Source organism: Bos mutus, chromosome 22, assembly GCF_027580195.1.
Source record: "Bos mutus isolate GX-2022 chromosome 22, NWIPB_WYAK_1.1, whole genome shotgun sequence".
In the NCBI taxonomy this organism is placed as follows: Eukaryota; Metazoa; Chordata; class Mammalia; order Artiodactyla; family Bovidae; genus Bos; species Bos mutus.
The window spans coordinates 51,523,497-51,547,652 of record NC_091638.1 but is presented as its reverse complement, the minus strand read 5'-3'; the positions used below and the strand labels follow the sequence as shown (position 1 = coordinate 51,547,652).

At 48.9% G+C, this 24,156-nt stretch overlaps 1 protein-coding gene and 1 long non-coding RNA gene across 5 annotated transcripts; both read left to right on the top strand.

Moving 5' to 3' along the window:
* The first annotated feature begins 8 nt into the window (after positions 1-8).
* LOC106701521 (uncharacterized) lies at positions 9-2,063 on the top strand. Its single transcript, XR_001351926.2, has 4 exons — positions 9-141; positions 231-286; positions 370-457; positions 1,866-2,063. It is a non-coding gene; the product is annotated as an uncharacterized lncRNA (long non-coding RNA).
* A 2,567-nt stretch (positions 2,064-4,630) lies between these two features.
* ATRIP (ATR interacting protein) lies at positions 4,631-23,700 on the top strand. Of its 4 annotated transcripts, none has more exons than XM_070360304.1 (13): positions 4,631-4,984; positions 7,250-7,380; positions 8,035-8,205; positions 10,113-10,231; positions 12,169-12,326; positions 13,697-13,792; positions 14,086-14,215; positions 14,403-15,095; positions 19,923-20,059; positions 20,232-20,320; positions 21,107-21,187; positions 21,411-21,663; positions 23,157-23,618. In XM_070360304.1, the coding sequence occupies exons 1-13, from the start codon at positions 4,744-4,746 to the stop codon at positions 23,477-23,479; spliced, it is 2,622 nt and encodes an 873-aa protein (XP_070216405.1). In that variant the 5' UTR covers positions 4,631-4,743; the 3' UTR covers positions 23,480-23,618. The 4 variants fall into 4 exon arrangements, with proteins under 4 accessions (XP_070216405.1, XP_070216404.1, XP_070216408.1 ...); XM_070360303.1 differs by having other exon boundaries at positions 20,229-20,320; XM_070360307.1 differs by having other exon boundaries at positions 4,632-4,984; positions 20,229-20,320; positions 23,517-23,700.
* Positions 23,701-24,156: the final 456 nt, after the last annotated feature.

Below are 24,156 nucleotides of genomic sequence, written 5' to 3'. Positions count from 1 at the left end.
CGGCAGGAGCGCAACTTCCGCATCAGGAGCCAATCAGCGAGCCCGCGTGGAGGTATAGGCGCAGGGAGCTGGAACGGGGAGCTCCGCTTCCGGTGGCAGGGTCTGGGGAAGGGGCGGCAGGCGCCATGTCGGGCCGCGAAGGTAAGTGTGCAGGGACGATGGAGTGGGTCAGGGCAGAGAGGGTCGAGAGCTAGCGGGGGCCAGGCTGAGCGGTCTCGTGTCTCACCCAGGTGGCAAGAAGAAGCCCCTGAAGCAGCCCAAGAAGCAAGCCAAGGAGATGGACGAGGTGAGGGCGGGCGCAGAGGCATGGGCGGGCGCGGAGGGACTGGGTAATCCGCTTGCAGTGAACGCGCTTTCCCCTCTCTCTAGGAAGATAAGGCATTCAAGCAGAAGCAGAAGGAGGAGCAGAAGAAACTTGAGGAGCTAAAAGCAAAGGCCGCGGGGAAAGGCCCCCTGGGTAAGTGAGGGCGGGGTAGAGAGATCAAACGCGTGAGCATCAGTCTGGATACGGTCCCGAGCAGGTCAGTGTCCTGCCTCGTGGATAAGCTCCAAGGTCTCTGCTCCTGTCCACTGTGGTGGATGGTCCTAGCCAGGCTTGGATTCGTAGCAGCTGGATGGAGTGAGAGCCAGACCCAGTATGGGCTTCTCTTGCTTAGGGAAGTGGCAGAAATGGAAATACAGAAATGTATCTCACACAAGTTCGTATAGTTGAGTTCCAGATATTCTCTATACTTTCTTGCTCCAAATCCGAACTTCACTACTACTTTGTTGCTTATAACATTTCTTGACTACTCCTGTAATTAAAAGTGTAGCAAATACTTTTGCACCCTGTGTTTTCACTGCTGGATGCGCCTAGGCTAATGCATAAAGTCCAGGCTTCTTGGCGTGTTTTTAAACTTAATTCTCTACCATTCTCTCTCTTCTCCTTTTGTGTAAGAGGAATTGATTACATATCAAAATATTTCTCAAAACCCATCAGTCGTTGTATTTTGTGCTTCTGAAATCCTGTTTACACTCATCAAAATAGGGATTGTTTTCTCAGCAGTTATCTATACCCTACAGGATCACTGGGGCTCCCCAGGTGGCCCGGTGGTAAAGAATCCTCCTACCAAACAGGAGATGCAAGAGAGGAGAATTCAATCCCTGGGTCAGGAAGATCCCCTGGAGTAGGAAATGGCAACCCACTCCAGTATTCTTGCCTGGAAAATCCCACGGACAGAGGAAACTGTCAGGCTACAGTCCGTGGGATCGTAGAGCATGACGCGACGGAACACGAGCAGCACGCACGTTTAAAGTCTATTTTGTCACAGCCCATTGGACTTTCATTCCTATTTAGGTATGCTTAATTCTATAACTGTTTGTTAAATTACCTGCCATGTGTTACTTGTAAATTGGCTGAAGTAAAGATATTGAGTAAATCAGATCCCAGGATCGTAATACATACAGTAGTGTGGTATGTGACAGGTAAGAATATGGACTTGGAAGTCACGCTACCTAGGTTGGAATCTTTTCTTTGTTGCATTACCAGTTTATAACTTTGAACAATATCTAACACTGAGACTTTGTTATCTGTAAAATGGGTTGAGGGGATGTGGATTAAGTGAGCCAATCTGAAATACCCAACACAGTTGAGATGCAGATCAGTGTATAGCCATTACTTGTGCTCTGCCTTTATTCTCATTCACCACCTTACTCATTTTTGCCCAGAAATAATACTGGTAGAACCCTGTGCATGCTTGTGTCACAAAAATGCCCAGTACAAGAGCTGGCCCTTATTATTTAATAGGATCCATGGTAGGCCCCTCAGGCTTCAACCACAGAGCTTGTGTTTTTCCTTGGTTGAGACTTTTTTTTTCCTTTTGCAGCCACCGGTGGAATTAAGAAATCTGGCAAAAAGTAAGCTGTTCCTTGTGCCTGAGGCAATGATGACCCTTAGTTCCATTCTTGATTAAACACCTGGATTCCCTGCCGTAATATCTGTTGCCACCTATAGCTAGAATGAAGTGTTGTCTTGGAACCTATTGTACATTTAAGAATAAACTTTTGTAAGGAAAAAAAAAGTACACTTGGCTCATCTTGTCTTTAGTTCTTCTCAGCCATTTCTACCTTAGCTAAGAGATCCATATAAACCCAGTCCAGAATCCTGCCAAAGTGTCTTCTTAAGTCTGTGTGCTATCCTGATTTCTGTACCACCTTAATAAGGTTGTGCATCTGTTCATGTAAGGAACCTGCTGTGTGCAAGTTGAACATCGGCCAGTGAACAATTCCTCTTGTCAAGGCACTTCTCTGTTGTTGCAGGGGAGCGAGTCTGTAAGGACTGAGCTTACTCTGAAGCACCCAGGTCTGCATTTCCACTAGGGCTTTAGAAGATCTTTGCTAGATTCCCACCTCTTAGCTCCCCCACCCCCAACTCAATCCATCAGCAAAATTAAATCTAGACCCTTCATACTTAATTCTAATGCCACCAGATCTTTACTCTAACCCTAAAATCCCTCACCTGAATATTATAGTGAAGTCAAAATTTGTCTTCCTCTCCCTACCCTTGCTTCCCAACAGCTAGTGCTTACTCAGGACCTAGAGTAATCTCTAAACCTTAAAGTTATACTTTGTTTCTCCTTGGCTGAGAATTCCTCCGTAGCTTCTTAGAGCCGGGGGGAAAAAAAAAGGTCCCCACAATGACCAGTGAGGCACTAAGGGGTCTGGATGCTGCCCCCTACCCTCTGGTATCTACAGTTCATCCCCCTGATCCATCTTGAGCCATGGAGACCTACATTCCAAGCAAGCTTTCTCTTCACTGTTTTCACCTACTAGAAACCCTTCCTTAGTCCTCAAGTCTCTTAATCCTGTTTCCTTTTTTTCTCCTGACACTTGTTATCATCTACCACTTTTGACTCCAGGAAGGGTAAATTCCTGGAGGACAGAGACCATGATGTGCTAAATGCATGTGTATTGAAACAGTTTAGATGTCCGAGTCTAGATTTCATTTCTAGGATCTAGACACAACTATGGCAGTAATGCTAATAACACTAAGCTTTCTCTTGAGAATGTGTTTTCCAGAAGGGCCCTGAGATTTTGCTGAGTCAAAACTGGAAAAGATTTTCATAGATTGAAGCTTGTATTACCACTCTAATGTACTTGATACTAGTAAAAGATAAACATCCCACTTTGGTTGTCTCCCGGAAAGTTCCACAGCCAGTAGCATCCTCTTTGGACTTCAGGGATTCCCAAGGGACTTGCCAGCTGGCACCCATCCCTGTGCTGCTGAGAATAACCCTTCGGAGAGCCAGAGCTAGCACACTGCCCCTCAGATGAATCTACTGCTCTTTTATTTGATGGAACCCAGTCTACACTTACGAAGTATAATCTTGTGTTTTTACCAGAGCAGAAACTTGGAGCAATTAAGATAGCATCCAATATTTGGGTGACTATCTGAGGGAACCTACCAGTTACCTCAAAAAATTAAAGCCAGGTACTGAAGACCCTCTAGGCCCTGACAACTATCTCCCTTTCATTTACTGCCCTCCCAAACATTCATAGGATACTCATAGGCTAAGTTAGAATTCCACGGACAGAGGAACCTATCAAGCTACAGTCCACAGGACTTCGAAGAGTCAGACACGATTCAGCGACACACGGATGAAAAGTCTTGCCCCTGTTACTTTCCAACACCTTGTTCCTGCTAAATGTCCTGCACACCACAGTGCCGTGCTTAGTCACCCAGTCGTGTCTGGTACTTTGTGACCCTATGGACTGCAGCCTGCCAGTAAAATCCTGTCAGCTACTCAAGCCCAGCTTGAATCCCTGCTCCTCTCCTATTTTGCCGTTGATAACGCCTACCTGGCACTTGTGTGGCCTCTATTTCAGTGTTGTATTCTTGTCTGAGTAATCTTGATGCCATCCTCCTTAATATCTCTTGGTAACTCCCACTTAGCCTGTAGGACAGCCCAGTTGCTACTTCCATGGGACCTTCCTTGACTTCTTGAGTCTCATTCATTTCCATATGACCAGCACTTGGAACAAAAACACTTAAGAGCTCCCAGAGAAATGAATAAATATTAACAGCCTGAGCAGTTCCTTTACCCTTCAACACAAGCACACCCTTCTCAGGCTTTCACCAAATGTACACATTCAAAACATTTACTGTACTCAAAGATGTGTGCTCATAACAGCTCTATTCCTAACTCCTAGCCCAACCCCATTCTTCCACACTCCTCCTCAAAAGAGCCTGGGGTATTTGAGAAGTGGGTCTGGCTGGACAGCGAGGTCACAAAAACCAAAAGTCTGAATGCTGCTGCCTGCCATAGATTCACACTGCACGGGTGAATATCTATCTGGGCGAACTCCAGCAAGTGCTGCTGTGTACCCCAGGGCATGTCAGGGAGCCGGCACACAGCTCACTTGCGTGGTGGGACTGGTGAGTTTGGCTAAGTAACTCAGTTCGCTGCGCTTAGACCACCGTAGTGGCCTACCGAGTCCTAACAGTCGGTACCAGAGCGCCAGGCGAGGCTGGGCCCAAGAAGGGCGGGAAGCAACAGGGCTCAGCGCGCACTCAATGGAGCACCGCGGCGCGCTCTGATGATGTCATTCCTCCGCGCCCGTCAACTGGCAGGTGATTGGCTCGTTGGTTCGGGGGCGTGTCCCGGCGGCTGAGGCGAGCCACGGCGCGCGGGCGGTTGGTCCATCCCTCCTTCCACGCGGGTATAGGCCGGGTTCAGTGTCTTTACAGATCAGCCGGCGGCAGGCATGGCTGGAATCTCCGCGTCAGGTAGCAGGAGGCGGAGTGGGCCCCCGGCACCTAGTCCTGGCCCTCCGCCCAACACCGGGCACCCTCCAAGCAAGCGGGCCCGAGGAATCCCCGCCACCCCGGACCCCGAAGACCCATTCGGCCTGCATGGGGATTTCACCGCCGACGACCTGGAGGAACTCGACACGCTTGCGTCCCAGGCCCTGAGCCAGTGCCCGACCACGGCTCCGGACGTGTCCAGTGAGTTCGCCTTTTCCTCTTGAGAGTGGTGCAGACTTCCCTAGACCCCCTAGATGGCTGTGCCTTCGGAACCCCGCGGTGACCGTTCCGGTGTCTTGCACCCACACTGCCCCTTCCTAGGAATAGTCTGATTTAAGCAGCGGTTGTCTCCCAAGAGGTCTTTTGATTTGAGAGGAGAAATGTATCAGGAATGTCAGACAGCCGATTTGGAATATAGGAAGCTAGGTTAACATTTTACTTGGGTTTCTATACTTTGGACCACTGGGTTCTTAGTTCTCAGCAGAGATCCTTGCAACACAACTACCATAGCCATAAGAACCATCTTTACCTACACGTGGGGACCCATTCTTATGACATATTTGGGAGGCTTTAGATCGAATGAAGACCACCTTTTCCTTTGGACCACCTGAGCACAAGAGGGATCTGGCAGAGGCAAGAGATAGGGTAGACTTATTCTTTTTATACAACCAATAAATTATACTAGGTGCCCAAACTTTAGAAGCTACAGACACTTAGCAACAAACAAAAGCCCCAACCTTCTTGGAGCTTACACTCATTCTAGTGACATCTTATGGGGCTCCCTGGAAGAGAAAGGTTTTGAGGGTACCTTGAATTTCTACTTGGATGTCTTATAGGCATGTTAAATTCCACACAGTCATTTCCTGGAAATCCAGTCATCCACCAGCATCTCCAGCATAGTGCCTGGCAAAGCAGACATTCAGAAAAGACATGTTGATGAACACATGTTCTGCATGGCAGAGACTGGCACCACTCTCCATCCCATACCACAAGCCAACATCCCCCTGGCCCCTTCCAAATCCTGTAACTTTACCTTTTTCTTCCATCTCGAGAATCCATCCTCTGCATCATCTCTGCCATCTCCCTGATCTGTGTTACCATCACCCCTCCCCTGGACAAAAGTTCACTAAATTGTGTCCACATTTCCAGTTATGACTCCTACAAGTCAGACTTCACACCACAGCCAGAGTGATCATTTTAAAAGTAAAATCTCTGTCACACACAGATGCACAATGAACATCCCTACTGAAAGCCTTTAATGACTTCACACTTCTTCTAGTATAAAGATTAAAATCATTAACATGGCCCAGAAGACCCAGCATGGCCTGACCCTTTCCCTCTCGGGTTTCTAGCTACACTGACCTTCCTTCATTCCTTGAATTCTCCATGCTTCCCTACAATACAGAAACTGCACATCGCTGTGTCTTTTTTTTTTTTGCTGCACTGCACATGGGATTTAGTTCCCAAGGATCAAACCCACCCTCCCTGCAGTGCAAATTTGAAGTTTTAACCACTGGACCACCAGGGAAGTCCATATTGCTGTTTCTTACACATTGAATGTTCTTTCCATCCATTCCCCATCGCCACTCCTCTGGTTAATTCCTGCTTGTTCTTCAGCTCTCCATTCAGTTATCACTTATCTAGGGAAGGCTTCCGGAGAAGGCAATGGCACCCCACTCCAGTACTCTTTTGCTTGGAAAACCCCATGGACGGAGGAGCCTGGTGGGCTGCAGTCCATGGCGTCGCTAAGAGTCGGACACGACTGAGCGACTTCACTTTCACTTTTCACTTTCATGCATTGGAGAAGGAAATGGCAACCCACTCCAGTGTTCTTGCCTGGAGAATCCCAGGGACAGGGGAAGCCTGGTGGGCTGCCGTCTATGGGGTCATACAGAGTCGGACACAACTGAAGCGACTTAGCAGCAGGGAAGGCTTCCAGTCATCCTTGTGGATGAAATCCCCTGTTACAGGCATCCCTCTATTTGTTCTTCTCTGCAGCTTTTATAACAGTTGTAATTTTATGTTTATTCTTATATTTTTGATTGCCGTGTAAGCTCCATGAGTGTAAGGACTGTATCCATTTTTCTCACCACTGTAGCTTTCTTGAGAGGCTAAATTGTGCCTGACATATTGTAGATGCTGAGTAAATAATGTTGAATAATGGATCACTGAGATTCGAACAGTGAGGTTCCCACAGCACCTTTCAGCCTTTAGCTGAGACCCTTAAAACTGGATGCAGGGGAAAAAAACAAGAAACTGAGTGCGGAATGGGGAGGGGGTGGCAGAATTTGTTATTTCATAAGGATTGAATCATGTTCTTATGTTCGAAAATACGTATTCTACTTACTACATCTTTCTCTAATTTGCTTTCAAAAGTGATTGTTTTCAGCACTGGCTGGTGAAAGTGGAAAATCCTGAGTCTTAAAAAGTATATGGGAACTCGGTTTTTTTAATTGTTTTTTACAGATGTTCATAAGGTCACCAGATTAGATGGGATGTCAAAATATCCTGCAGGGAAAAACAGAGAAAGTGTTCCAGTTAAAGACAATTTTGAATTAGAGGTACTTCAGGCACAATACAAAGAACTTAAAGAAAAGGTAAGGGATTTAACTTGTAGTTTTTGTAGTTAATGCATTCACTTATGCATGTGTTAGCATTATACAATAAAATATAGAAAAGTTTTAAGACAAGAGTCCAGATTCATCCCCATGAATTGGGAGAAAGCTGGGGAAAGAAAGCCAGAAAATTTTGGTTGTAACTAAATCCTGAGATTCCTAATAGCCAAGATAAGAAAAGAAACACTTTGTAAACCTATACAAAAAGAGATACAAACTTTCTGTTATAGTACTGAGATAAATTTATAGCATGTGTCTTATAGAAGAAACACAACATCATAATGGTTGCTATTTTCATTAACAGTTTTGCAAAAAGCAGACATTTTTCATATGACTATCTGTAGGTCCCTAGGACCTTTGGAATGTGCACGCAGAAGTGACAAGTATGTCTTTAAGCTATTTGCTGAAAACCTGCTGTCCCAGGAATGGACCTAGCAGGTCGTGGTCTGGTTGGCATGGATGTATTCTGAGCACTTATTGATCCTTTGGACATGTTTTAAATGTGTTTCTTCACCTCCCCAGCTACATGTTGAAATAAGTGCATATATGCGTTAATTATAATGCAAATAAGCACATTGTATATTATATACAATTTTCCCTTACAAACCTTTCACGAGATCAATTTGGAATTTCCAGATGAAGGCAATGGAAGAAGAAGTGCTCATTAAAAATGGAGAAATTAAAATTTTGCGGGACTCATTGCATCAGACAGAATCCATTCTAGAGGAACAGAGAAGATCTCATTTCCTTCTTGAGCAAGAGAAAACCCAGGCACTCAGTGAAAAAGAAAAGGAGTTCTCCAAAAAGGTGACCCAGAGATATGTTTTGCTTGTATGGACATCAGCTTTGCCTGCTTACTGAGTTCCTTTGGAAGCAATGCCTAAAGTTGCTTATAAATCTCCCAGGAAGACTTCAGCAGTTGTTTGCTGAAAATACTTTTGCTACCAACTAATTACATGTACTTTTCTTTGAGGCTGGGTGATTTGGAAAAGGACGTAGATGAAATTCTGCTTTGCTGTGGTTGCCTAAGCCACTGGCTAACACTTTGCAGAAATAGGCTTAAATTATTTGCTTCCTTTTTTTGGGGGGCGGGGGGGCACGCAGATCAGAAACTCAACTGACCTAGCTTAGGCCAAACAAACAAACAAAAAAAGGATTGCATTCTGTAACTAAGTCTGGGGAAAACAGATGTACTGCGGTCTCAAATGACTCGAGATGTGCCAAAACTCGTCTTTATTCTCTGTACTGTTGATAAATTCCATCCTTATGGCTGAGGATGTTTTCTCCAAGAGCTCCAGGCCTCATATTTCACAGCTCCAGAACAGACTGAAGACTTAGGGGTCCTCATCTCAAGTTTTAAAATTCTGGGAAGGCTCTAATTGGTCTAACCTGAGTTACATGCCTACCCTGGAACTAGTCACTGGAACCAAAGAGATAATAGCTCCCATTCAAATCACATATTCAGAGGCAGGAAAATGATGTTTCTTAGGGGAGGGAGACACTGTTGTGGGGAGAAAAACTGGGTGCCAGGTATACATTACTTTCCTTCACTTCCCAAATAAGGACATGGGTTTTACTCTGCCATTACTTCATTCAGCAAACTTGGCAGTCTTTGAAGAAGCGCTGACCTGTGCCTAACACTAACAGCAGTAGTTGCTTTTCCATATGCATAGTGAAGACCAAGGGAGGTACCAACAAGCCAGAGACTGAAGCCAGGGTTTATCACATTCAAGCGGTGACCTCAGGGTGATCAGTCATGCTCTATGACTCATCTCCTTTATCTGTTCCCGAAAATAACCAGAAGGGTTGTTGTGAGACTTAAATGGTCCTGCACTCGTGTCTGGTGCTATGCCTGGTATGGACTGTGCTCAGGGAATGGCAGCAGTTACTGTTGGCCAGAGCAGCAGGTCTCCCCACACTGCTCAGGGTTTTGGTAAAACTATTCCAGATTCTCAGCCCAGAGCTTCAGGAAGACCTGGACTGTGCACCACCATGTTCCCTGGTGGCTCAGGGGTAAAGAACGCACTTGCCAATGCAGGAGCTGTGAGTTTGATCCCTGGGTCGGGAAGATCCCCTGGAGGAGGAAATGGCAACCCATTCCAGTATTCTTGCCTGGGAAATCCCATGGACAGAGGAGCCTGGGGGGCTACAGTCCATGGGGTCGCCAAGAGTCAGACACAACTGAGTGACTAAAGCATAGCAACAGGTTCACTACAAGGTCTCCATGTTACTGTGAGATACTGCACCCTGGCAAGCTTTGTGCTGGGCATTTTACAGTTATATTCTTAATTAATCCCCCCAGTCATGAAGACAGGTATTTATCTTACACGTCAGCTGAAGTTCAGAGAGGCCGAGTAAATGGTGTTTGAATCCTCACATACCACCTAGCAATAAACAGGTCAAAATATCTTTCTAGAATACCATGCCATCTTTCAGTAAGAAAGCTAAAACTTGATATTTTGGGGCCATTTATGTCACAGCAGACTTTTATACTATTTCTCATTGTTTGTTTTTCTTTTACTAGCTTGAGATTTTTGAAGCCCAGAACTACTTTTTATTGTTGGTGGTGGTGGGATCCTTGTTCCCAGACCAGGGATCAAACCTGGACCGCTTGCATTGGAAACATGGACTTTTAACCACTGGGCTGCCAGGACAGTCCCCCAGAGCTGTTTCTGTATATGTGATGAGACCTCTCTATTTCTTTTGCCTTCCAGCTCCAGTCCTTGCAGTCTGAACTCCAGTTTAAAGATGCAGAGATGAATGAATTAAGAACGAAGCTTCAGAGCAGTGAACGAGCTAATAAACTAGCTGTACCCACCGTTTCCCATGTCAGGTAATGATGGCGCTAGAGGGAGGAAACAGTTTTGTTATCGTTTCCTAAAAAGTCTGAATGACGGTATCAGGCTAGTTGTGAACAAAGGTCATTTAGACTCTGCCACTGGGGCACAGATCCTCTTTTCCGGAGGCCTCAAAGGTGGTTCAGATGAGGCTGGAATGGTTTGGGGGGTCGTAGCATAAGGGCCCCACACTCTCTGAAAGTGCTTTCTTCCTGTAGGACTTTATAAACACAACTCAGGATGAGAAAAGGCTGGAAAGATGACCTCTAGAGTTTTAGAGTAGACCAGTCTTCATTTTTATGTAATTTGTTTCAAATAAGTGATTTTGTCCCAACTGTATGTCAGTCCCAATTGCTTAGAACATTTTTTCTCATTTGCTGCCCAACGGCCCCCACCTTTGCTGCAGATATAATCAGTTTGTTAATGGTCTGTCCTGTGAGAAGTCTGTCAGTATCATTCTTGAAACTTGGACAGTGTAGGTCAGGTCGTCTTTTTCTGGTGTTCAGCATTCTGCTGCCTTTGCTTATAATGGGCAGGGTATGAAACTGAACTCTTTAGGCCTTACATAGTCCAGATAAGACAGAGGACAGCAGAAGGAATCCATCCTTACCTCTTCACACTCTACTCACAGGACGGCCTCAGCATTGTCTGATCTAATTGGAGGGTTAAGACTGCTTCTCTAACGTAAAAGCCCTGGCACCAAGGAACCAGCCATTTCCTAGTTGCAAGAAACAACACACCTCTCACTAGATGCTCTTTCTACTGAAAATCTTTTAATTCAGTCCCTGGCTATTAAAAAAGAGGTTGTTGTAAACTAGTGGTTGCCAGTGGGGAGAGGGACAATATAAGGTAGAATGGCCATCATCAAAAAATCTACAAACAATAAATTCTGGAGAGGGTGTGGAGAAAAGGGAACCCTCTCACACAGTTGGTGGGAATGCAAACTGATACAGCCACTGTGGAGAACAGTGTGGAGAGTCCTTAAAAAACTAGAAATAAAACCACCATATGACCCAGCAATCCCATTACTAGGCATATACCCTGAGAAAACCATAATTGAAACAGACACATGTACCCCAGTGTTCATTGCAGCACTATTTACAATAGCCAAGACATGGAAGTAACCTAGATGTCCATCCACAGATAAAAGTATAAAGAAGTTGTGGTCCATATATACAATGGAATATTACTCAGCCATAAAAGGGATGAATTTGAGTCAGTTCTAGTGAGGTGGATGAACTAGAGCGTGTTATACAGAGTGAAGTAATTCAGGAAAAAAAAGTATCATGTATGTATGTATGTATATATATATATGGAATTTTGAAAAATAGTACTGATGAACCTATTTGCAGGGCAACAATAGAGATCTAGACACGGAGAACAGATTTGTGGACACAGGGAAGGAGAGTGTGGGTCAAATTGAGAGACTAGCACTGAGACATATACATTACCAGTGCTGTGTAACACAGGGAGCTCAACCTGGCACTCTGTGACCACCTAGAGGGGTGGGATGGGGTGGGCGGTGGGAGGCGGGTTCAAGGGGGTGGAGACACGTATACTTATGGCTGATTTGCACTGTTGGATGGCAGAAACCGGTACAACATTGTAAAGCAATTATCCTCCAATTAAATTTTTTAAAAAGAGGTTACAAATTGAAAATATGTTTTGGTAGAATTGGAAATAGTACTTGAATTCTGCCCAATACTTTTGAAGGTAGAAACAAAGGAAAGATTTTTTTCTACCATTTGGATGAAAATGCCTTGACTTTTACACTGCTATCCTGACAAAGACTAACAAGTGTGGATTAGATGAATCTTTTGGTCAAATCACCTGAACATGAAAAGTTTAAAACCTGTTAGAAGTTTTATAACCAGGAATTTTACATAAGGGTTAGCAGAATCATTACTCTGCTTTCATAGTTAACTTTTTCCAGTCCTAGGAAAAGCCCTTCTGTGGTTATAAAGCCAGAAGCATGTTCTCCACAATTTGGAAAACCATCTTTCCCTACAAAGGAGTCTTTTAGTGCTAACAAGTCCCTTCCCCAGCCCTGCCAGACAGAGCCAGCATACAAATCCCCGATGAGCAGAGAGGGTAAGTCCGTCTCTCTATCATCTACAACTCAATATCAGACCACTTGACCTTGAGCCTTGAAACAATTGGGTGTTTATTTTCTCCTCCTTTCTGTGGGCCCACAGTTCTGACAGCATAGTGGGGATGGTTTGTCTCTAAGGGTGCTGGAATCACTGAAGGCTTGTCAGGGGCTGGAGGATCTATTTCAAGGTGGTGCACTTACATGTCCAGCAGTGGAATTCCTTTTCACATGTGGGCCTCTCCCCAGGGCTCCTTGGCTGACCTCCTCACCCCGTAGATGGCTTCCTAAAGAGCTAGCAAACTCAGAGAGCTTGGTGGAAGCGGAATCTATCCTTTCTGTGTCTGAACCTGGAAGTCACATAGCGTCAGTTCTATCACTCAGCGTAAGTTCTGTTCATTAGAACTGAGTCCCTGAGTCTGGGCCGTGTTCAAGGGGAAGGAAACTAGGCTGCGCCCTTTGAGTGCAAGTGTGTCAAAGAACTTGCAGGCGTATTTTAAAACCTCCGCAGTCAGCATCCATCAACAGGCCAGAAACACAACTAGGGTGCAGGAATATGCGCTCCTTTCGTCGCCAGGCTGAGTCCAGACGGAGACAGTGCTCCTGCTTCTAGAGAGAAGCAATCTAGCGTTGGTAGTTTTCACTGGGAGACTGTGCTGTGCCCGTGTATCCTGCCATTCAGATCCACCTCTGTCCTGCCACCATCAGCTCTTTCAAGTCATTAGCATCACGGCACCCCTGCCAACTACAGCTACGCACATTTTGGAGCAAATTGAGAAGCGGTTATAGTTGGGAAGATTTCCCTGGAGAAGGAAATGGCAACCTGCTCTAGTATCCTTACCTGGAAAATTCCATGGACAGAGGAGCCTGGTGCAGGCTACAGTCCATGGGGTCACGAAGAGTCAGACGTGACTGAGCGACTAAGCACACACACACACTGAACACACACATACACACACATACACACAGACACACAGCAAACCTCTGTGCTTCAGTTTTCCCGTATATAGAACAAAGCCACTAATAACACCTCCTGGGAGGGCTGGTGTGAAGAACAAGAGAGTTGACAGGTATAAAGCTCTTAGAACAGTGTCTGGCATGTAATAATCACATAAATGTGAAGGTTACAGCTTTTATGTTATTGCCTGACTTAGGAGTGGGGAACACAATTTAATTTTCTTTTCCTTATACAAGTTCCTATTTTATATGAGGAAGGCAAAGATGCGAAGGTTCATGAGTTGCTTTGGCTCTTGTTTTGATCCAGAGTTGAAAAAAATAAAACAATGTATGTTTGAAACTCGTCACGTTTAAAGAGTTTCTGATAGATGCATGTTTTCATGTTCTAATTTTGATTAACATTTTATTTATCTAGTTGCAGAGAATAAGGTCCACAGTCTGGGAGGTGGCCCCATAAAGCAGGAAGAGCCCCAGAAAAGTCTTCTTGACAGCTGGAGATCAAACAATCAAGGTACCAGAAGGCGTGCCCCTTCTGCCAGATGCCTGCCCAGCTCTGATTGTGCTCTGTGAGGCTGCACTGGAATTGCCTAGCTGTCCTGGGCTGTGGGAACCAGGCAATGCTTTAGAGGGTCAGTGGGAATAGGAATCTGTGATTGAAGTATGTGGCTATAAACTGGGAGGGGCCAAGAACAAGTATGCCCCCGAGCCTTCAGTACCCACAGGTGTCTCAGGGGACCTCAGTGGCTGTTGAGAGGAGAGTTGGCATTATAGAAAAGCACTCTCATGTCACCTGTCTTTCCGCAGGCTCCATTTTGATAAACCTTCTCCTGAAGCAGCCTTTGATCCCCGGGTCTCCCCTGGGTCTGTGCCATCTCCTGAGCAGTTGTCCTGAGGCTCCTGCTGGCACCCAGTTCCAGCTACCGGGGCTTGGCAGGTAAGCACAAGACTCCTAAAAAGCTTGTCTGGAAGGAGTTTTGGGGGAGCAAGTCCCCATCTGGTCCTGACCAGCCCCAGACATCTGCTCTGGGCAGGGAGATGAGAGAATTTGCTGCAGGCTATCTGGGTTGCTTGACCATATCTGCCTCTCACACTTGTGTCTTTTCTTTTGTGTTGGTTGCTAGTACCTTGACTGGGATTTCAAGCCTGAGGACCACAGGTCCTCGCGATGGGTCATTTCCCGTCTCAGCCCTGAGAGAAGCGCAGCACATGGCGCTCACCGGACTGAACCTGGTGGCCAGGAATGAGGAAGGCTCCAGCGACAGAGACCCAGCAGAGGGAGGCGGAAGGGCCTTCCCGCTCCACAGGCTCCCTGGGGCTGTGCATCTCCTCCCCCTGGTACAGTTCTTCATCGGCTTACACTGTCAGGCTCTGCAGGATTTGGCAGCAGCCAAGAGAAGCGGAGCGCCTGCGGACCCGCCGACACACCCCTCCCGTGTGAGCCCTGGGGTAGAGGCCAGCCCCGAGGACTCTCTTTATAACCTGGAAGGCTTCTCGGTGGCGGCACTTAGCGTTCTCCAGCACCTGGTGTGCCACAGCGGAGCAGTCGTCTGCCTGTTACTGTCAGGAGCAGGCGCTGAGCCTGCTGCGGGCGAAGGAGACCAGAGCCAGGTTCACGGACATAGTCATGGGGATGCAACCTCAGCCCCAGAGGGGCTTGCCAAGGACCAAGGCCAGCATCCACTCTTGAAGATGCTCCTTCACCTTCTGGCTTCCTCTTCTGCAGCAACAGGTCACCTTCAAGCCAGTGTCCTCAGCCAGTGCCTTAAGGTTTTGGTGGAATTAGCTGAAAATGCTTCCTTTGATTTCCTGCCCAGGTATCCTGCAGCATGGGAGTCATGGTTCCTTGTGGGTCTTACCTGACCTCTCAAGGTCTGTCCTGTGGCCCCTGAGCTTGCTCCCATCTTGCCGCGTTCATACTGCTCGGCTCTAAGCCTTGGTTTAGGTTCTTGGCTCAGGGAGTTCTGAAGTCATGGGAAATGGGGCCAGGTGTTAGAACCAAGGAAGTGGTTTATTTGGCTTAGTGCTGCCTCTAGACAGTAGGTAAGCAAAACACACATGTGTTAAAAGAAGGCTGCTAGTCACCATGGAAGAGCGTCCTGCCCCCAAGACAAAGACCGAACCCAGAGACCTGTGGACCTGGGACGTGCGTCAGGTGAAGACCGCACATCATGGGCATGTTGAAGTTGAGTTTGCTGGGGTTCCCTGAGGAGGCAGAGGGTGTGCAGGTACAAGCTGACTGCTGGGAATCTGCCCATCTGCAAGGTGCCCACCACTGGCATGAGCCACAGGTCACTTGTTCCTCTTAAAGTTTGTTGCGAAACACCACTATAATAAAGTCCTAGCTTGGGATTCCAGACCTTGAACACTTGGGAAGGTAAACCTCACCCAGCCAGTCCTCTAGTTAGTCCTAGAATCTCATCTCCCCCCTCAGCACTCCACCCAGAGGCCAGTTCTTGTGTTGGAACGACTCCACTGGCTGCACAGATTTTAAGTCTTTTCATCTCTGAGCCCAGAATACCTGTTTACTAAACACATTTCTGGATCCTGGTTGCCATATGAATATATTCCCGCCTGTCTGGTCCATCCTAAAGGTGGTGCTCAGAGCTCGACACAGTGTACTGCAGAGTAGTATGGACAGCAAGGTAGGCCCAAGTCATAGTGGCTGGTTGCTTGGATTTTTTTTTTTTCCTTTTGAGTCTTCTCTTTTTTTCTTTTTAAAATTCCATAGTGCTTTACAATTTTCAGAAGTTTCACACATGATTTCATACAATCCCATAACAACGCTGCTTTAATCTACCCCCATTCTGCCCTTCCTTCCTTCTCTCTCCCCAGAGGTAACCACTAGTTTGCTCTATGAGTCTTTATCTTTTTTAGTTCACCAGTTTCCTGTATTTCTTAGATTCTACATATACATGATATCATACAGTTTTTGCCTTTCTCTGTCTTATTTCACTTATCATAATGCCCTCCAAGGCCATCCATGTTGTTGCAGATGGCAAAATTTTGTTCCTTTTATGGCTGAGTTGAAGATTGAAGGCGAAAGGAGATGGGGGTGGCATTGGATGAGATGGTTATTAGATAGCATCACCGATTCAATGGACATGAATTTGAGCAAACTCCAGGAGATAGTGAAGGACAGAGAAGCCTGGCATGCTGCAGTCCATGGGGTCCCAAAGAGTCTGACCTGACTTGGCGACTGAACAACAACAGTATTCCGATGTGTGTGTGTGTGTATCACAACTTCTTTATCCATTCATCTGCTGATGGACACTTAGGTTGCTTCAACACCTTGGCAATTGCAGATAATGCTTCTATGAACATCGGAGTGCATGTATCTTTCCAAATTACTGTTTTGTTTTTTTCTTCCCGGATATAACCCAGAAGTAGAATTGCTGGATCATATGGTACTCCCATTTTAGTTTTTTGAGAAACTCCCATACTCTTCCACAATGGCTGCACTAATTTACATTCCCACCAATAGCACTGAAGGATTCCCTTTTCTTCTCATCCTTGCCAACATTTGTTATTGGTGTTCTTGATGGTGGTAGCCATTCAACCAGTTTGAGGTGATGTCTCATTGTGGTTTTGATGTGCGTTTCCCTGGTGATGAGTGATAACTGAGCATCTTTTCATGTGTCTGTGGGCCATCTGGCTGTCCTCTTTGGAAAAATGTCTATTCAGTTCTGCTCATTTTTGATTGGGTTGTTTGTTTAATGTTGAGTTGTACGAGCTGTTTATATATGCTGAATATATGACCCCCTTATCGGTCATATCACTTGCAGTTATCTTCTCCCACAATAATGGGTTCTCTTTTCATTCTGTCCATGGTTTCCTTTGTTGTGCAAAAGCTTTTAAATTTAATTAGGCAGGTCCCATTGGCTTTTTTTTTTTTTTTGCTTTTGTTTGCTTTAAGAGATGGGTCTAAAAATCAGTTGCTGCAATTTATGTCAAACGGCGTTCTGCCTGTTTAAATGTTTTTCTCTAGTTCTGTGAAAAATGCCATTGGTAATTTGATAATGATTGCACTGAATCTGTAGATTGCCTTGGGTAGTACAGTCACTTGGACAGTATCGAGTCTTCCAATCCAAGAATAGGTTCTGTCATTTCATCTGTGTCGTATTCAGTTTCTTTCATCAACATCTTACAGTTACGGGAGTCTGGGCCTTTTTGCCTGCTTAGGTAGGCTTATTCTTAGATGTTTTATTCTTTTTGATGCAATGGTAAGTGGGATTGTTTCCTTAATTTCTCTGATAGCTCATTGTTAGTGTACAGAAATCCAACAGACTTCTGTGTCTTAATTTTGTATCCTGCAACTTTACCAAATTCATTGATGTGTTCTAGTCATTTTCTGGTGGCATCTTAGATTTTCTACGTACGGTATGTCATCTGCAAACAGTGACATTTTTTTCTTCCTTGCCAGTTTGGATTCCTTTTTCTTTCTTTTTCTTCTCTGATTGCTGTGGTTAGGGCTTCCAAAACTATGCTGAATAAAAATGGTGAGAGTGGGCATCCTTGTCTTGTTCCTGATCTTAGGGAAAATGCTTTCAGCTTTTCACCAGTGCGTATGATGTCAGATGTGGGTTTTTCATATGTGGCCTTTATTATTAGTATGTTGACCTAAGTTTCCTCTATACCTGCTCTCTGAAGTTTTTATCAAAAATGGATGCTGAACTTTAGCAAATGTTCTGCATCTGTTGAGATGATCATATGGTTTTTTAGTCACTTTGTTAATGCAGCTCATCACATTGATCTGTGGATAAGTGAAAAATCCTTGCATCTTGCTTTCTTATTGTTTAAATGAATGAATTCCAGGAACCACATTTTTACCAGTTATCATGGTAGATAGATCACCATTCTATTCTGTTGACCTTGTCTGTAAGGTGAAACAACAGCCGTTTCATGGGCGCTTACAAGCCCAGGCGGCACCCTCAGAGCCCTGCGTCCTCCCGCCCAGCACAGAGCCTGGCTCTCTGTGAGCACTCAGTGTTTGCTGAGTGAATAAACTCTGTGTTGAGTTAGGGAATCTTGTCTGAAATGCCAGAGGGAGTGTATTAGATGGTTTCAAGCCAGTTAGGCTCCTAAGTGACTGTCTGATGCCACTTCCCACACAGTACTTCCCTTCCAAATTCCTTCATGCTTACAAGCTGAACCCCATTACCACACAGCTTCCTGTTCACCTTGGAATAAAAGCAAAAGCCAGGGACAGGTGCTGGGCTGTGCTTAGTCGTTCAGTACGACTCTGTGACCCCATGGACTGTAGCCTGCCAGGGTCCTTTATTTATGGAGATTCTCCAGGCAAGAATACTGGAGTGGATTGCCGTGCCCACTCCAACTCTGGGATTGAACCGCACTGCAGGCAGATTCTTTACCGTCTGAGCCACCAGGGAGCGTAACACAGGTGCTACCAGGGCTCTAAAGCATACGTGGTACAGCACAAGCGGCCAGGCAGCCTGTGGTCTCGGGAAGGGCGCCACTGCCCATCCAGGCTTGAGGGCATGTCATCCTGAGTCTTGCCTTTCTACCCCATCTGGTGTAGCAGTTAGGTGGTCCAGGGTTGCTCCCCAGGTACTGGCATGGCAGGGGCATTTTTTTTTTTTTTTTTTTCTGACAGGTGCTTTTGAACAAAAAGGACTTATCTCCAACTCATGCAGACTAGCACGACTGTTATTTATTGTGCATTTGGGGGCCCTGGAGGGAAAAAAAAGCATTTAAAAGAAGGCTCTGATGTTTTCAAAAAATACTTTGGAAATAACTGTGTTGTATATATAGACAGATTTATTTATTTTAGTTTCAGTGGGCCACTTCTGGCCTAATAATGAAATTAGGTTACTTGTTAGTGGATACTTGGAAATTCCAGTTTCCCAACAAGTTCCATACTCCCTGGTGGCTAGAAACGTTCAGCTTGTCTATCGTACAGGATTTGCTCTCAAATGAGTTTGCCCCAAATAGACTTTGTTCCCTAATGGTACACAGGGAATATTCTTAACCTCCTTATATGAAAGGGGACACACCCATAGAACTCCCCCACCACCTAGGAGGTTGTGTGGGTTGAGCAAACAGCAGTGCTTATCTTAGGACTTGGCTCCCTGGTAATGAATGGGCCAGGTCTTTGCCCGAGACTTGGGGGAAGAGTGCCCGAGCCCCTCACCATGCACACCTCAAGTGGGTACCTTCATATACTTGGCTGCAGAGGAGCTAGTGTTTCCTGACAAGCGGAGAAAATGAAGTCTTCCTTGCTTGGCAAGTGATGTCATGAGATCTGACCAGAGTCTGGCTAGTCCTTTGGTGGTGGGTTTAGGACTTTCCTCTCACACTCAGCTCAAGACCTGGCTCTGTATTTGAGAGCAGAGGCAGGAAGGAGCTGGGAGCAGTGTAGAGGCCAGCTCCCCAGGTCCAGGGAGGCATCCTGTATTTTCGAGGTGGCACTGGGCCAGGCAAGGTCCTGTCCTCTTTCAGCCATGGCAGCCCCGCAGTGAAGGGTAACTCACTTGTTTGCAGGCTAACATTTGGACCCAGGTCTGCCTGAATCCAGGCTCCTCTTCCGTGGCCTCTTCAATTTCCCGTTACCGACAGTGAAAAAGGAGGGTGAGTTTCGGAGCTGCCTTGGAGGCATCACGTCTTTCTGGGCCCCTGTGTTTCAGGTTCCAGTGCGTGTTCAGGGTGCTGCCGCAGTGCCTGCGCCCAGAGACGCCCCTGCCCAGCGTGCTGCTGACGGTTGAGCTCCTGTCCCTCCTGGTGGACCATGAGAAGCTCGCACCTCAGCTCTGCTCCCACTCGGGTAAAGCAGGCCAGGGGGTGGGGGGCACGCGCCCGGACAGCTCCGGCTAGTTGGAGGGGAGGGAGGTGGCAGGGACGGGCCAGGCACCTCCTGAGGCCTCCCGCAGCTTGTACCTCAGGCGGTGGGTGGGAGGGCGGAGCCTGAGTGTGAGCTGGGGCCTCCCTTCCAGAAGGCTGCCTCCTGCTGCTGCTGTACATGTACATCACGTCAAGGCCTGACAGAGCCGCCTCCGAGACACAGTGGCTGCAGCTGGAGCAAGAGGTAAAAGAACCAGAGCCCCTTTGTGGACGGCTTGCCACCCCACCCCACGCCACCCCACCGGAGGGGCACTTTTCCTCCCTAGGGGACAAAAGGGGCTTTCATTCACATCGGTGACGTGTTTAGAGACTAACAAGGAAGACTCGTTTTGGGGGGCCCCCTACTATACAGATATAACACGCATGGACCCAGGATATCCTGGGGTGGCAGGGTGGCCTGGTACCTGGAGGTGGGCCTGGAGGCAGGGAGTCATTGGTGACACACAGGTCTTGGTCCTGAGCGTCTCTTGGGAAGGCCCAGGATACCATCACCTCTTGGATCCCATCAGTGCAGACAGTTGAGTTCAGTCGCTCAGTCATGTCCAACTCTTTGCGACCCCGTGGACTGCAGCACGCCAGGCTTTCCTGTCCATCACCAATTCCAGGAGATTGCTCAAACTCATGTCCATTGAGTCAGTGATGCCATCCAACCATCTCATCCTCTGTCGTCCCCTTCTCTTTCTGCCTCCAATCTTTCCCATCATCAGGGTCTTTTTTAAGGAGTCAGCTCTTCGAATCAGGTGGCCAAAGTAGTGAAGTTTCAGCTTCGGCATCAGTCCTTCCAGTGAATATTTAGGACTGATTTCCTTTAGGGTGGACTGGTTTGATCTTCTTGCAGTCCAAGGGACTCTTTAGACAGGCAGTTGCTTAGGCCACTGGAGCTCTGCAAGAAGCCTGAGAAAGCCCTCACCGTGATTGGAACTGGGGTGGTGTTCTGGCGCGGATGTAACCGAGTCTGTTCTCGTTCTAGGCCGTGTGGCTCTTGGCCAAGCTGGGTGTGCAGAGCCCCTCCTCCCCAGTCACTGGCTCCAGCTGCCAGTGCAACGTGGAGGTGAGTGCCAGGGGCAGAAGGGGGCTGGCAGCGGGCAGCCCTGCTGGTGGGTGACAGGGCCATTGGAGAGCATTCCATGCTCCTTCACCAGGGCTGGACCCTGGTGCTGCCGCTCAGAACCCTTCTCACCCTGGGGTGAGGCTAGGACCGGGGCTGCCCCACTGAGCCGGTGGTCCGGGTGCAGAGACCACATGCCCTGACCTCTGCCCGCGCCCTCCCGCAGGTGGTCAGAGCGCTCACGGTGGTGCTGCACAGACAGTGGCTGACAGTGCGGCGGGCAAGGGGGCCCCCGCGCACCGAGCAGCAGAGGCGGACGGTGCGGTGTCTGCGGGACACGGTGCTGCTGCTGCACGGCCTGTCCCAGAAGGACAAGCTCTTCACAGTGCACTGCGTGGAGGTCCTGCACCAGTACGACCAGGTCATGCCCGGGGTCAGCACGCTGATTCGAGGGCTTCCTGATGTGACCGACTGTGAAGGTGAGCCTGCAGGAGGCCCCCCCGCCCCAGCCCCAACGTGGGGTCGGCTCTGAAGTCCCCGGGCGAGTCAGACCCCCTGGCCTTAAGTCAGCGGCCCGCCATCCACACAGCCTTTGCCAGCACCCGGCCACCCTTCCCTTCCTGCTCTGGCTCCTCTCTCAGTATATCAGCCTGCCTTTGGCTCGTATCTACTGATTCAGCCTGGCAGAGCCATGGCTTTTCCAGAAACATCCCTGTCTGAATCGCCTTTGTATCACTTTGCTTGCAGTAGCTGAGGGAGCGAGGCCTGGGCGTGGAAGGGACTGGTTAGTTCCTGCGGGCCTGGGGGGGCGGACGGAGTGGTGGGGCCACCCCCAGTCCCGGCGCCTTTGGGCCTTCACCACAGAACCTTCTGGGTTTTGGCTCAGAGGCGGCCCTGGAGGATCTCTGTGCCGTGGAGACCGACATGGACGAGCCCGAGATGGACTGTGGCTGAGGCCTGTGAGCACCGAGCCACACGGTGGCACCAGAGCCACTCCCGTCCTTCCCTCCTCCTCTGATTAAAAGCACTGACTGGCTGAGAGCGCGCCAGCCTTGTGTTTCCTGAGTTTGCTCCGTGTGGGCAGAGTGGGAGGGGCAGAGCAGGAGGGAGACCTGGGAAAGGCTGAGATCCTTGCTGGGCCCTGCCAGAGAGGAGAGCTCCAGCCCCACGGTGATGAATCTGCCCTGGGGAAGGAGCCCTGCCCCTTGTGGATTTGCCCTGAGTCATCCCTCTCTCCTGAGGCCACTGGAAGAAACCATTGTGTGCAGGGGTGGAGGCAGCCCTCAGCCCAGGCCTACAGGGAGGCCTGGGAAAGTGGGGCCACAGACTGCATGCAAAATGGCCATAGCAAGGGGGCTCCCAGCAGGCCAAGTCATGAAGCCAGCCTCCCCCCATAGCCTGGTCCTCCCACCTTGAGCGTGCGAGGGCCCTGGTGCACCATGCTAGCCAGCGGGCCCACAGCCAGAGATCTGAGGCCTTTGGGGCGGCCCTGCGGGTGCCTGGAGAGGGACGGATGCTATCAGGAGGGACGGCCCAAGCCAGCTGACGAGGGGCGGGCCGTGCTCACAGCAGCCCTTGGGCGGGCTCAGGCTAAGTTTCACTTCCCGCCACTGCTGCTGCCGGCAGCAAGAACCAGGCAGAGAGTGTGCACCCTGAGTCATTGCTGCCTGCTGGCTCCTCGGTAAGTGAGAACCCCCAAGGGCATGAGGCAGGGTGGGAGGGCCATGGGTACCCCCACATACACTAAGAGGGCACCAGGGGAGGAGCTGAGCCTTCCCCTGGACAGCTGAGTGAGCGGGTCCCACTAAGGAAGCCACCCTACCTTCTCTGTCTTACTGCCTGATAGTGGGTGCTGGAGCTCAGCAACAGGATCTAATGGGGCAGGGAAGGCCAGAGGTGCTCCCACCCCACCCACCTTACAGCCCGTCAGCGGACACTCACTCTCCCACCCCGACCCCCTGCTCCTCCCCAGGCTCAGCAGCAGACACCCACCATGGGCTCTCGGGCCCTGCCCCCAGGGCCTGTGCAGACCCTCATCTTCCTGGACTTGGAGGCCACCGGCCTGCCCTTCTCCCAGCCCAAGATCACCGAGCTGTGCCTGCTGGCCGTCCACAGATATGCCCTGGAGGGCCTTTCTGCGCCTCAGGGGCCTTCGCCAACGGCACCCGTGCCGCCCCGGGTGCTGGACAAGCTCTCCCTGTGCGTGGCTCCAGGGAAGGTGTGCAGCCCCGCGGCCAGCGAAATCACGGGCCTGAGCACCGCCGTGCTGGCTGCACATGGGCGTCGGGCCTTTGACGCTGACCTGGTCAACCTGATCCGTACCTTCCTACAGCGCCAGCCGCAGCCTTGGTGCCTCGTCGCCCACAATGGTGACCGCTACGACTTCCCCCTGCTCCGGGCCGAGCTGGCACTGCTGGGCCTGGCCAGTGCTCTGGACGCCGCCTTCTGTGTGGACAGCATCGCTGCCCTGAAGGCTCTGGAGCCGACTGGCAGCTCCTCGGAGCACGGCCCAAGGAAGAGCTACAGCCTGGGCAGCGTCTACACACGCCTGTACGGGCAGGCCCCGCCAGACTCGCACACCGCCGAGGGGGACGTGCTCGCCCTGCTGAGCGTCTGTCAGTGGAGGCCGCGGGCCCTGCTACGGTGGGTGGATGCTCACGCCAAGCCCTTCAGCACCGTCAAGCCAATGTACGTGATCACAACCTCTACTGGAACCAACCCAAGGCCATCTGCTGTCACAGCCACTGTGCCCCTGGCCAGAGCCAGCGACACCGGCCCCAACCTTCGAGGTGACAGGAGCCCCAAGCCAGCTCCTTCCCCAAAGATGTGCCCTGGAGCCCCACCCGGGGAAGGGCTGCTGGCCCCCCTGGGCCTGCTGGCCTTCCTGACTTTGGCGGTAGCCATGCTGTATGGGCTGTCCCTGGCCATGCCCGGGCAGTAAGCCAGGAAGGGAAGTCTGACTAATAAAAACC